Source organism: Acomys minous, assembly GCF_964271855.1.
Source record: "Acomys minous genome assembly, chromosome: 4".
NCBI lineage: Eukaryota > Metazoa > Chordata > Mammalia > Rodentia > Muridae > Acomys > Acomys minous.
Genome location: NC_140486.1, coordinates 92972079 through 92985595, shown reverse-complemented (window position 1 = coordinate 92985595; position 13517 = coordinate 92972079). Strand labels below are relative to the sequence as shown.

The 13517-nt window shown below is 44.3% G+C and overlaps 1 protein-coding gene across 1 annotated transcript in view; it reads right to left on the bottom strand.

The window, feature by feature from the left end:
- Nucleotides 1–13517, bottom strand: part of COL4A4 (collagen type IV alpha 4 chain) — a 113223-nt gene that overhangs the window by 37795 nt on the left and 61911 nt on the right. The window contains exons 23-32 of the mRNA XM_084779829.1: nucleotides 12030–12193; nucleotides 10135–10207; nucleotides 9077–9183; nucleotides 8383–8566; nucleotides 7075–7143; nucleotides 4895–5002; nucleotides 3697–3915; nucleotides 2798–2959; nucleotides 1115–1285; nucleotides 182–325 (exon numbers count right to left, since the gene is read on the bottom strand). Coding sequence (XP_084635955.1) covers nucleotides 182–325; nucleotides 1115–1285; nucleotides 2798–2959; nucleotides 3697–3915; nucleotides 4895–5002; nucleotides 7075–7143; nucleotides 8383–8566; nucleotides 9077–9183; nucleotides 10135–10207; nucleotides 12030–12193 — 1401 coding nt within the window. The remainder of the gene's footprint in view (nucleotides 1–181; nucleotides 326–1114; nucleotides 1286–2797; nucleotides 2960–3696; nucleotides 3916–4894; nucleotides 5003–7074; nucleotides 7144–8382; nucleotides 8567–9076; nucleotides 9184–10134; nucleotides 10208–12029; nucleotides 12194–13517) is intronic.

Sequence of the window (13517 nt, the reverse complement as noted above, 5' to 3'; positions counted from 1 at the left end):
TTAGCATCTCCAATGACAGAGCGATTCATTTACTTTTGTTACATGTAATGAGACTGAAAGGTAAGTAAAATGAATTCCTAAGATATCACGGAACTGAAGAAATACAGAGACACGTTAACAGCAGTTGATCAAATACTGGGAGCAAGCTCAGGCAGCCCCCAGTGCTGTTAAAACCACTTGCCTTTGGCACCTCTCTCCCCCAGGTCTCCCTGCGAGCCAGGATGGCCTTTCTCTCCGGTGTCTCCCTTTCTTCCAGGTTGCCCATCGGGGCCTGGCTTTCCTCTCTCTCCTGGAAAACCAGGGAAGCCAGGCAGCCCTGTGAGTCCTGGTCAAATGAGAACACAAAGTTTTAGGGACTCATTTTAGTGCTAGCATGATTTTTTCATACTCCTGGTCATTCAATGACACAAATTACAGCCTAACATTTATGCTGAAAGTAAGCCATTATTTTGACCCTGACTGTGGTTAAACAGCAGTGTCCTCCAGCCCACACCTGTTTCCCTTCCCTTAGGCCTAACCTGGAAGTGCTGATGCTTTGGGGTCCTGAGCCCATCATGTTTGTTTTGTTTTGTCTTGTTTGTTTGTTTTTGTTTTTTTGTTTGTTTTGTTTTTGTTTTTAAGATAGGATTTCTCTGTGTAGTCCTGGCTGTCTTGTACAAGCAAGTGCTTGTAGACCAGGCTGGCCTTGAACCCACAGAGATCCACCTGCCTCTGCCTCTGCCTCTGCCTCCTGAGTGCTGGGATTAAAGGTATGTGCCACCATGCCCAGCACCCACCGCATTTTAACAGCACCAAGGGAAGGGATGAGAGAGCGGAGGGCCCATCCAAAGTGAAACGTGTTAGTCCTGACCTAATGATATCAATGGTGCTTTTTGCTCCTATGAGCTGAGGTGTCCTCACCCTGTGAGGCCAAGGCCTTTTGCCAATTAACTTATACCAGAACATTCTACCACTAAGAAGGATAACACAGAGAAGAAACGATACATCTGAAACCAGAAGGCAAAGTCAGCCAAGTCATACATTCTACCAGTGGAAGCCTTGCATGGCCAGTTTTGCTTGACAGTTGATTTTGAGTTTGTAAAACCAGGAGACTTTCTGGGAAAGCACTACTCACCCTTTAGGCCTGGAAAACCAGTTGGGCCATCTTCCCCTACGGGGCCTGGAATCCCAGGAGGCCCTCGGAGACCATCTGCTCCTGGTAGGCCTGGGAGACCAGGGAGGCCCTTCATCCCAGCTGGTCCAGAAGGCCCCATATCTCCTGGTGGGCCTTTCCAACCTGGGGCGCCTGAGACAGAGCACAATACCCATGAGGCAGGAAATCTTAACACTTTCTTCAAATAAGTCACAGGAAAAACACATTATAGAAAGCTTAAACTATGTAGCTGTGGAACTTTAAATAAGAACAAAACAATTTTTTTTTCAGCTAAAGTTGTGAGGAGCATCTTTTCATTTGCCTAAGAATATATTTTTCTGGATGCTCTAAAAGGAGGGGAAAAGATCATCTGAATTCTTAACCCCTGTAAGAATGAGTGAAGATTATACAGTTTGCTATTTTTATTATAAAGACACTGAAATGAAAACCAAGAACTGTGCTTATATGTTCTCTTGAAAGAGAAGAGGAGGTGGAGGAAGATGAAGAGGAGAAGGAAGGGAAGGAGGGAAGGAGGAAGAGGAGGAGGAAGCAGAAGAGAGGAGGAAGAATAGGGAGAGGAGGAGAAGGAGGAGAAGAAAGAGAAAGGGGAAGAAGAGGAAGAAGAAGAAGAGGAGGAGGAGGAGAAAGAAAAGTCTCCTGGTGCTTTCTGACCCTTTGTCCCAGTGAACTCCAGTCAGGCTGTTAACTATGATGAAAGACTTGTACAAGTCAGAGCAGCACTGACCAGAACAACTTGTGCTTGCCGTGAGCCTGCAGTAGCAAATTCTGTCCCAAATTTGGCTGGCTTTTCAAGTGGGCATCTTGCACTTCGATAAAAGTGACAACAGATACATTGTAGAGGGACTGGCCCTGGTGATGAGATGAGAGCATACTGGGGATAGATCCTGCTGTGAGAAATGCGTCTCCCCGACATTGTTATGCTGCATCTCAACCACCAATGTGAGAGGACTAAGAGGAAAAGCGTTTTGAAGATGATTGAGTGTAAGCGTGTGAGAGAGGTTCGTGGTAGCTTGTATGAGGACACTAGAAGGTGTTTCCTATGTGGAAGAGGTTCTCACCAGCCATCAAAGCTCCTGGTGTCCTCATTTTGGACTCTCTAGCCTCCTACTAATCAATTTCTATTTCTTATAAATTACTCAGTCAAAGACATTTTTTTTTTGTAGTTAGAGCACTTGACTGAAGCAGACTCTGAGCATCTGTGTGAGAAGATGCACACTCAGAAGCCGTTTACTCATTCACGTCTCACTGAGTGCCTAGAACGCAAGGTCCTGAACTCCACCTGAGCATCTCCCAAGGTCATATTTACAATGAATGACTTTTACAGATGCTGCTGCACCTCCTTCAGGATGTGAAGCGGGCCTGCTTGAGGGCTGTTATGATGTGCAGTTCCTAAGCTCCATCCATATAATGTTGCATATAATGTTGCTCACCACATGTGTAGCCTCTAGCCAGCTTCATACACGTTGCATAGATAAGACTTTGAAAAATAACACAGACCAATATGAAACTCTTGAGTAATAATTGTCCTTGTCTCAGATCTGGTTTCTCAAGCTTCTGCCAACATCCATACATGACCCGGGGCAAGCTTCCTGACTTATAGGCAGCGCCCAGACACTTCATGTTTTGGCACCTGCTGGCACTTACCTGGACTACCTGGAGCTCCAGGAAGTCCTGGTTCTCCTGGGATCCCTGGAGCACCTCTTTCACAGGAATGCCCAGGGGAGCCTGGGATTCCTGGAAACCCAGGACGTCCCTCTCTACCTTTGGGACCTTTGAGACCTGGAGATCCGGGGATGCCAGGAGGCCCTGAAAAGATAAGATGCATTTGAGACATTCATGAGTTAACACTGTCTAAGTGGTCTATAGCATCGCTTGTGCATGTCAATTCTAGAAATAAAGCAATTTGACTCTATCTCTAACCCTCAGAATGGATCTTCGTATCTTGAACATAGGTCCAAGTGAGTGTGGAAACCATGTCTTGATAAGTGGGCTGCTTGATAAACTTACAGATGACAAAGACGGTTCCTAGGCAAATAAGAGACCACAAGCTTTCCCAATTCTACCACTCTCCATGTTTGCAGCAGATTTACACCCAGATACACAAGATGCACCCAATGTGTGCTGCATGAATGTGCACTTGGTGGGAGGGGTTATCAGTTATCCTTGCCAATTTCTCCTGGACTACCATGGAGACTGCTAAGCCCCAAGCCTCACTGCTGAACCCCTGAGTGGCTACACCTCACACAGAATGTACTAAACTACCTCAGTCTGGCACTGGCAGTGACAAGTTGGCCAGCCCAGCACACATATAACCTGGATAAAACTGAACAGATTGAGCCAGTGTGGCCCTGCATTTGCAAACCAGCAGTAAAATGCATAGGCAACACAGGAGATTTAGGCTCATTCGATGTGATCAGTGCCTCTTTGTGAGCATGAAATGTGCCTGTGCTCACTGCCCAAAGCATGACAGTGTAAACATCTTTTTGGATTGGGCCAAAGCTGAGCAGACAGTCTATAACAAAGAGAGAGCAGAGGCCTCATACCTTTAGCCCCTGGGCATCCTGGGTAACCTTTGAATCCTTTCATGCCTGGTTCTCCTGGAAGACCCCTATCTCCAGGGGGTCCTGGATCACCAAATGCAGGGTCTCCTGGGATTCCTTTCTGGCCCTCCATTCCAGGAGACCCAGGTGGGCCAGGGGGTCCAATAGGGGAGGTCCCCTTTTCACCTTTGATGCCTGGATCTCCCATGTCACCACGAAAACCTATTTAACAGCAATAACAAATTTCTATATGGATAAATATAGGTTTGACACTATTAAGGATGATTGAAAACCACAGGCACTCTTAATAGTTACTTAATAGATAACCATTCTATCACTTAGAGACTCAACAGGTAATACTGCTTTGTCACTCTATTGGTGACATCAATTGCATTTGTATTGTTGCTGTTCTATCTGTATAAATGTATTTGCTTGTGGAGGCAGGCAGGTACACACGTGGAGGTTAAAGGACAAAATGTTGGGGGTTCCAGGGATGGAACTTGGGTCATCAGACTTGGTGTGGCAAGCAAATTTTACTTATTGAGTTCTCCTGCCATCTTTCTTTAAGTTTTTTTTTTTTTACATTTTTAAATTTCATTTTATTTTTGTTTTTTATAAACAGGGTTTTGCTGTGTAGCCTTGGTTGTCCTGGACTCGCTGGCCTCAAACTCACAGAGATCCACCTGCCTCTGCCTCTTTGAGTGCTGAGGTTACAGGCATGCGCCTTTTTGAGACAGGATCACACTGCAACCCGAGATACCTGGGATTGTAGTACATTCTCCAAGATGGCCTAGAACTCAAGATGATTCCCCTGCCTACACATCTGGGGTGCTGGGATTACATGTGAGTTCTGCCTGACCACTTTCTGCACTGTCCAGACACTGCTCTGGACTGGGTGGTTCAACCACACAATAAACTTGTGACGGCCAACACCTAAGGCTTCCTCTGGAAGGAGCCTCAGCTATATAGGACATCTACAGGCTGTCACAGCATAGCTGAGGGTCCGCGTCATCCCCACCCCCAGAGAACCATCCCTCATTATCTCCAGATCCCCTGACCATCCCCACACCCATCCCCAGAGAACCATCCCTCCATTATCTCCAGATCCCCTGACCATTGCCTTAAGAGTGTCCATCTTTAGGAATACATAAAAGTTCCTGATGTGGATGCTCCCAAGGAGGAGGAGACAGCCTTTACTTACCAGGTGGACCTGGAGCTCCAGGCACTCCTGGTTTGCCTGGCCGGCCTTTCTGCCCATCTGGACATCTCATACCAGGAGCACCTGGGGGACCTGGAAACCCCTTGGGACCTGAAAAGGAACAAATAAAACAAAGATTCAATCTCACAGAAACAAACCAAATAAAAACAACAGAAAGAGGAATTTTGAAATGTCTCTGTTAAATGTCTTTTGCAGTATGTCAATTTTATGGCCATAAAAATGTTTTCCATTGTGGCTTACAGAAGCATTCTGTAGTCTTGTTCAGGCAAACGTTTCAGAGTGCTTTCTCCCAGAATCTGTGCTTCTGGAAACCTTTGCACATACATCACCATTCACCTAAATTTTAGCACCTTCCATGGCAGGTCTGAAACACAAACCCACAGGCCTAGCCTGTTCTTTAGGAGAACAAGGTGGTGGCCAGAGCCTACCCTGCTGAGAAAGCACAAAAGGAGCCCTACATTATACAGAACAGAGGCAGACGACCTGCTGAAAGAATCAAGATTTTAGCTTAAATCTCAGATTTCCTCCTGGGAGTTGGCTCAGCTCACACAGCTTCTGAGTCGTGAACTTCGGAAGAGGCACAACTGCTTAGGAAGCGTGAGAATTCACTTCCTGTATGCTAACACTGCCAGCGAGCAGGCAAACTTTTTCATTCTTCCCCAGGAAGGCAACAGGAGAGAAGAATGACTACTCAGTGATCCAGCCAGCTGTCCATCACACTACAGATGTTGAATTATCTCTCTACCTCTCACAGCTGGAGTGCGGTGAGTGGAATATGCCACCCTGTCCTTTGAGCTGGAGCATGGCCACATGACTGGCTTCAGCCAATGGGCTTTATTTTTTATTATGGTGTGTGTGTGTGTGTGTGTACAGTTATAAAGAGATTTGAACCTGCTTGGGCCAATAAGATCTGAGTGGCATGATGCAATCTGAGGTGTGAGGTGATCCTGAGAGGCTGGACCTGCCCTTTCACATTCTGCAACCCCATGTAAAGGGCCCGCATCTGCCCTGCACTAGAACAAGGCTTGCAGATATGAACCTAACCTAGGGCCAGGCCGGCACCGACACACACTGCCTTAGACAAGCTGCATCCCCATCGTGCTTCAGACTCACGAGAGGCAAAGCAAGCGTGTGTCTGCAGCTTACTGAGATTCTGAAACTACTTGGACACACTGTAATGGGAGCAAATGGTTTCAGAAGATAGCAGCCAAGTCAGGCATGCCTGAACCCAGGAGGTGTAGGAGAGAGAGAAAGAGAGGGGTGGGGGGAGACAGAGAGAGACAGAGACAGAGACACACAGAGAGAGACAGAGAAACAGAGAGAGACAGAGAGAGACAGAGACAGAGAGACAGAGAGAGAGAGAGAGAGAGACAGACAGACAGACAGACAGACAGACAGACAGAGATATAAACTATGAATACAGAGGCCAGATATCAATGTCAGCTGCCTTCTTCTTCTTCTTTTTTTTTTTTTTTTTTTTTTTTTTTTAGTTGAGAAAAGTTTTTATATAATATATTGTGATCAGGGTAGCTCCTCCACCAACCCTTCCCAGATCCTTCCTACCTCCCCGTCCTACCCAGTTTCCCACCTTTTCTTTCTTTCAGGGTTTCTCACTGAATCTTGAACTTACAGATTCAGCTAGGCTGGTTTTCTAGAGTCCCCAGATCCTCTTTGTGTCCATCTTGGATACAAAATGCACATGGATTTGGAGTTTCATTCCACTAAATGCAGGAGTTGGCTCAAATGGAATACATATGTGAGCATGTATTCAGAAATGTTGATACAGGGGCATTTTTCAGGCTCTTTCTAGTCAGGAATGGTGGAAGGCACAGTCCACAGGCAGGTGCTACTTTCCATTCTTGGTACACAGGAAGTGATAAAGGATATAGCTTTAGAATTTTCAAGGGCAGACACATGTTAACTGATAGGTGATCAAACAAGGCACAAAGAGTCTGGAAAAGCCCATGAAAGGGAACCTCAAACAGGAAGAGGGAGGGAGGCCCGGGAGCTAAGGACTGTGATGTTTTTCCCAGTCTCCTGTCCCTCGAGACCCTGCACTATCAGAAGTGCTCTGCCTGAGAGGGTTTGTTGTGTGCTTATCCATCTTTTTGGTTCTTTTACTCTGGAAAGCGTGTAGGGCAAGAACATTGCATTGGTGATACCTGGAGGTCCATCAGAACCTGGCGGACCTGGTTTCCCTGGGTAGCTTATGTTACAGGAAGTGGTGTCACCTGGAAAGGAAAAGAAAAGGGACATTTAGATAACCAAGCACCGAATGCATGTGAGTCTCTGCGACAACTTCCATATGGTGCATTAAGGTTCGGAAAAAGAGAAGTCCCCAAGCATCATTAAACCAACTTTCAGGATCCGTCCTTAAACCTAAATCCCAGCTGCCAAAGCAGTTACAAGCAGTTATAAACAAAGCAATTGAGTCTAAGAAGTATCAGTTCTAGTAATTGGGGAATGGACAGGAAACGCTGCTAGGTCGTGGAGACGCTGTGACACGCAGCACCGAGTTAGACACTTTTGATCTTGGACACTAGGGAGCTACACAAACGAAAAGACCCTGTAAGACACCAATAATAGCCACCACTTTCGAGATCTCTAGGGTCCAGAGATCTCTATTGCCTCTTGGCTTTCCAATGACTCAGGAAAGGAGGTGCTGTCGTCACCTGTTTAATTGGTAAAGTAACTCAAAGCCTGTGCCCCTGAGTTCTCATGTCCTACTAACGTCCAAAGGTTCACTTTCCTAACGATACCTCATAGTTTATTACTCCGTGCACTTTCAAGCTAAGGTGTGAGCGATACAGAAAAACAAGATTACATTTTTTTCCAAGTATCATACCACAGTTACTTCTTATCAAATATAAAGGTGCTTGTCTTTTATGTGTTGTCAAAACAAGAGCCAAAGACTGTATTTTATCTTCAAATTTCAAAATTAGAGCTATAGTCCAAGGCGTAATAAATGTTATAAAAGAAAAGAATCTTAAATAAATCTTTTTCTGACAGCCATAGCTCTGAAAGTGACTTTATATTTTGAAGTTCATATTGCTGTCAAGTATGATTAAAATATCATCACTTTCCCCTCCCTAAAATGCTTACAAGTGTGTTTTCATGGGAGATATTTTGTTAAATAAAACAATACTGTATCTTTTATTAAAATATATCATGATAGCTCAGAAGATTGTAAAAATTTATACTTTTAATACATATAAATGATTTAAATGTAGTTGGACTTCATAAGTTGATAGGGAGAAATGAAGAAAACAAAGTTTTGGTGTGACAAACAGAGAAGTGAAGGGGGCAACATTTGTGGACCTATTTAGAGTATTTGTGCTATAATACTTTCTGTTGCTAGACAGCCCGCAAGCTTCCCACAGCACCCAGGTGATAACTGTGCTCACAGAAACTCCCTTTAATTTTTATAATTTCACTTAATATTCCCTCACACAAATAATATCTAAAATTACCTTTCTGCCCCTTCATGCCGTCAAAGCCCCTCATGCCTGGCCTCCCCGGCTCTCCTGGTAGGCCTCTCTCTCCTGGTGGGCCTGGAAATCCCAGGCCTGGAGGCCCTGCAGGTCCTGTTTTCCCTGGAGGGCCTGGCAGTCCAGGAAGTCCTCTCTCACCTGGGACTGCATCTTCATGGTCCCCCTGGGAATGGTAGGTCACAAGTCTATTATTGATCTTTCCAAGCCCACGAATTCAAAGCAGTCTACATATTTAAAAATCCCAGATTTTTAAAAGACAGTAACTCTGCAGCAAGTGTGATTTAAACAAATTAAGATTCTCCCTAATATTTTATATGCATACTTTGCATACATACATGCACGATACGGATGTATATGCTATGCAGCAAACACAGAAAATGAATCATATTATACCTTATATACAGAATAAAAAGTGGCATGGAGAACCACCAACATCAGATATATCATATAAAATAAATAAGTCAAGTGGTAGATCCACACACAAAGAGAAAACTCAAATGAGTTTTTGTATAAAATTGACTTTTTACCCAGTTAGGCTCCATCACCCTCCATGTCTGTGGGTACAAATACAACAAATCTTTACCCTTACTGTGTGCAAGCCTGAGCTATAGCTGCCAGCCTTGCTTGTATGAGCGTATCAGAGAATTAAATTCTATAGCAGAACTCTACATACTGGAGGCCCGGCATCCCCTCTTTCTCCAGCATGTCCATCCTGACCATCTCGTCCTTGTGGCCCTGGAAATCCTGGTGGCCCATCAAGGCCTTTTTTTCCTTTTTGCCCTGAGAAAAGAAGGCAAAAGACATGTGAGCTCTTACACATGGGGAGTGAATTAGAAGAGATGAAAGGATTCCAGTTAAGAATAATAGCTTTTTGTGTTCTGTGAGGGTTCTTTAAGTCTCCTGAGTGACTCGGTGGCCCAAAGTCACCCAAACCATTACAGAAACAAGGGAAGGGTGGCAGTTGCAAACTCTACTGGCTCTCTTTACTTGCGAAATTCTCCTCTTCTCATTTTAACAAAGGGGTGATGTGTGGAGGGACCAGCCGTGGAAGCTTCCTGACTCAACGGCAGTGCATGTAACATTCTATTCCTGGTCTTACAGGATGGAGGAGTTGGTGGTTAGATCACTGCCCTAAACTGCACAATCCTTTCGAAGTTATTTCTCTGCTTATAACTAACACAGCATCTCTGCTGTCAAGGACTGGGGGCTGCCTTGTGCATGGTATCCCTGGGGCATGTAGCCAGAGAAAGCCAGACATATGGGAACCCAATGAGAGATGAAGGATACGAAGACAGTGTCATGATGCTATTCAAGGCCACAGATCTGTTTGTTCCAGTGTGGACCCTACACCTAGTTGTTTCATCTAGGAGGTCAATAAATTATATTATTCCACAAAACTACTTTAAAATAAGCATTGGTTGCTTGTAATTATAATAGAGGACATTACAGTGCAGAAGGCAAGTCAAAAGGGATTTTGCTTCAAACTCAATTTAACCACAATGAAGATTTGAATATGTCACTAAAGAAACATTTATGATTTCAAATAAGGGGCAGGAGATTCAGTGCTCAACAGCCAGACCATTCTATGAAGAACAGAAATTACTTTTAAGACAATCTCAACAATCCTAAATTATATACAATTGATCTGAAGTCACAGGGGAAATCAATGCAAGTGGATTCCCATAGATCATTCATAAAATGTCAGAGGGCTAAGCGATCAGTCACACTCACCTTTCACTCTTGACAACACCATGTCACCCTTTGCCCCTTTGTGGCCAGGGGGTCCCAAGGCACCAGGATTCCCCTTGATTAAAAAAAAAATTAAAATCAGTGCATTAAATTAATTCTGTTAAGGCAGAAGTCATACATGTTCTTGTCTAGCTATCTAACACCGTCTCTTCTCTTCTCTTCTAAATCTCTGTTTAAAGTTCTGGCTTGGAAATCATTGTTTTGTCTCTTTTCCTGCCTTTCAGGGTGGTTCTATTGCACAAAGCTCAATGTTCTTTGTGCTAAGATGTATGTAATTCTGTATCTGGGTTAGCAGAAGTGTGTCAATGCCTCTTTTATCTTAGCAGTTCACAACGGTAAAGATATAATGGATTGGGGGGGGCCTGGAAAGAGGGCTCCGTGCTTAAGAACACTTGCTGATTTTGCAGAGGACACTCACTGGTGAGCAGCACCCATACGGTGACTCTGAAGACCCTGTAACTCCTGGTCCAGTGAACTGACTTCCTCTTCTAGCCTCCACATGCTCCAGGCATGCACATGATGCTCATACATACATATATGAACATGATACACATACATACATACATACATACATACATACATACATACATGCATACATACATGCACTCATAAATACACACAAAAATTTTTAAGTAAATATTTTTTAAAACCTGGGGAAAGAATACATGAGAATTCTATATGGATATGCAACTTCATGGTGAGTCTTAAATAAAAGGTATGCTAAATAACTATGTATCATCAAAAATATTTTAAATTATTTTAGCCTTTGATCTGTGAAAATGAAAGCAAAGAAGAGGGAGAGTAACATAAAATCTTCCATGGAGCTGAAGGTGGGGAAATTGGCCAGGGAATACTGTGGTATTAACAGAAACTGATGAGAAAGAGAAAGGGAAATAAGAAATTTCCCCTATGCCGTTATTCTGATCCCAATTTCTAAACACAATATGGTGAATGCAATGTAGAAAGAAGACATCAGAAACAGAGTCAACCCAGTGAGTCCCAGAACAACCAAACCTCTGAGCACACTAGTCCACAATGCAGCGATGTTAGCCCTGGGAAGCAACTAAACACAAAGCCACAGCACTGTTTTAGAGTCACTAAAAATATCAAGGAGCAACATAACTGACCATGATAAAAATTAAATTTTGCAAAACGAACTATGATATGCAAAGTACAGAGTAATCTCAGCACGCTTGTTCAGTATTCATGCATCAAGGACCATGCTGAGCTTTATCCTTCAGGCTTTCTGCAGAGCCAGCTTTGCAGGTGTGCTGTGCACATGTGGGAAGGGTGCGGCTGGAGACCACAGGCAAGGAGGGGGACGCATGCACATCAAGTGGAATCCTCACTCTCGCTCATTTTTATTAGATTCTTCTAGGAGAATTTGAGAACGACTTGGGGACTTCAGAATTGAGTCACAGGTCACCCCGGCACAGAGGACCAGTGGGGCTGTCTCCAGACTCCCAGGGAGATCTCCTGTGAACAGTGAGGTTATGTGTAGGGACCAGACAGATGGAAGGCTAGCTTCAGCAAGTGGGTGCCATATGGTGATGGGCAGATTCTTGCCGAGCTGCTGCTCACAGATCTTTGACTGTGGGCTGAGGGTTCATCTAGGTTACCACAGCTAAGACTTCCTTCATCCAAATCGAGGCCCATTTGGATCAGAGTGATTCTGATGTCTCTGTCCTATGTATGATTCTCTCTGTATGGCTTCTTCACATGGATGGGTGGGTACCCAAACAAGAATGTGTTTGGTCATTAAGATGTTTTTAAGTTCAAAACATAAAATGTGTATCACACATCAAGTTAGAAAGGGTACAGTAAGTTCTCTCTGTCCATCTTGTTTGAAGAGATTATGACCAGTAGAAGTTACTTACTGGTGGCCCTGGAGGTCCTTCAGCACCAGGCGGGCCTGGATCACCCTTCTCCCCATGCCAGCCAGGAAGCCCTAAGTCTCCTTTACTTCCTTGTCTTCCGGGAAGTCCTGGAGGGCCAGGGGGTCCCATGGGACCAGGTGGACAGTCACAGAGTCCCTCATTTCCTAGACAGAGGTAGAAAGTTAGCTTGACATAGTTCCTAACAAAAGCCCCAGTGAATTTCTTATTACAAAAAAATACAAACAAAAATATTTTTAAAATGTTTTTTACAAAAAGAAAAAAGCCCCGAACTGGATGGCCTTGTCTAGCCTCAGTAGAAGAAGATGTGCCTAGTCTTACTGCAACTTGATATGCCAAAACAGGTGGATATCCATGGAAGGCCTTCCCCTTTCTGAGGAGAGGGGTCAAGGTGGGGGTGAATGGGTGAGTGAAGAGGTGAGAGGGAGGAGCTGAGAGGAGGGAGGGGAAGCTGGGGTCATGTAAAGTAAATAAATAACTTAACACAATAAATAAACAAATAGTATGACTAGAGAATAATTCTTATCACAGGAAACCAAGACCACGTGACATGTAGCTAGCGTGCAGCATGTGACAGGATGGAGTCTCTAGCCTGGTATATGGGGGACGAGACCCTGTGGCAAGAGGTAGGATGTGGCAGTGTGGCGTCTGTTGTGTGTCCTCTGTAGGATGAGCCCATATGACTTGGGGTGGGAGTGCAGCGTGGGGCAGTGTAGAGGGGTGGCTGGTACAGTCTATGTGGGGTGAAAGCGTGGAACAGGAGGGCTGAAATGAAGCATGGAGTTGGGCTGCTCTGTGTGGGATGGACACACACTTTCTAAATAAATGGAATCCTTTTGTGCCCTAAACTCCTCTACAGCTAACATAAAGTTCTGGTGAATAATTGAAAGTCTTTTTTTTTTTTTAATCTGTTACTGAAGAAACAACAACAACAAAAAATGAATAATGTACACCAATATATAGATAAACTAATTATGCCATGACTCTGATTAATCAAAGAAACACATGCCTGCAGGGATTATTGATCAAGTGGCACATTACGATTGCTAATTCACTACAAAACACCCCTAATGATCAGAACATTCGGGCTGAAAAATAAAGTTTGGCAAAGTCAAATTGGTTTGTGGTCTTGCTCTCATACTGGCTGGCCCAGTTGTCCAAAAGGCTCTGACAAGGTACAGAGGAGGGAGACAGCCATGGGCATTTAATGAGTCCAAAGCACATGAGATCCACAGAGAAACTACATTAAGATATGAGTGGTCCCTAATCTGCACAAGAGAACCTTGTGAGCAAAGTTGCTCCCTGAAAAAGAACGTGTGTTCTTTCTACTCTGAAGCCCTGCTTTTATAAACTGTGGGGGCCAAGCCTCTATGGTGGATCTGCACCCAGGGCGGAGAGTGCACAAACTGATGCACCAAGGACATTGCAAGCAGAGAACCTAGACCCCATGTTCAGACGTAGCCGATGAAC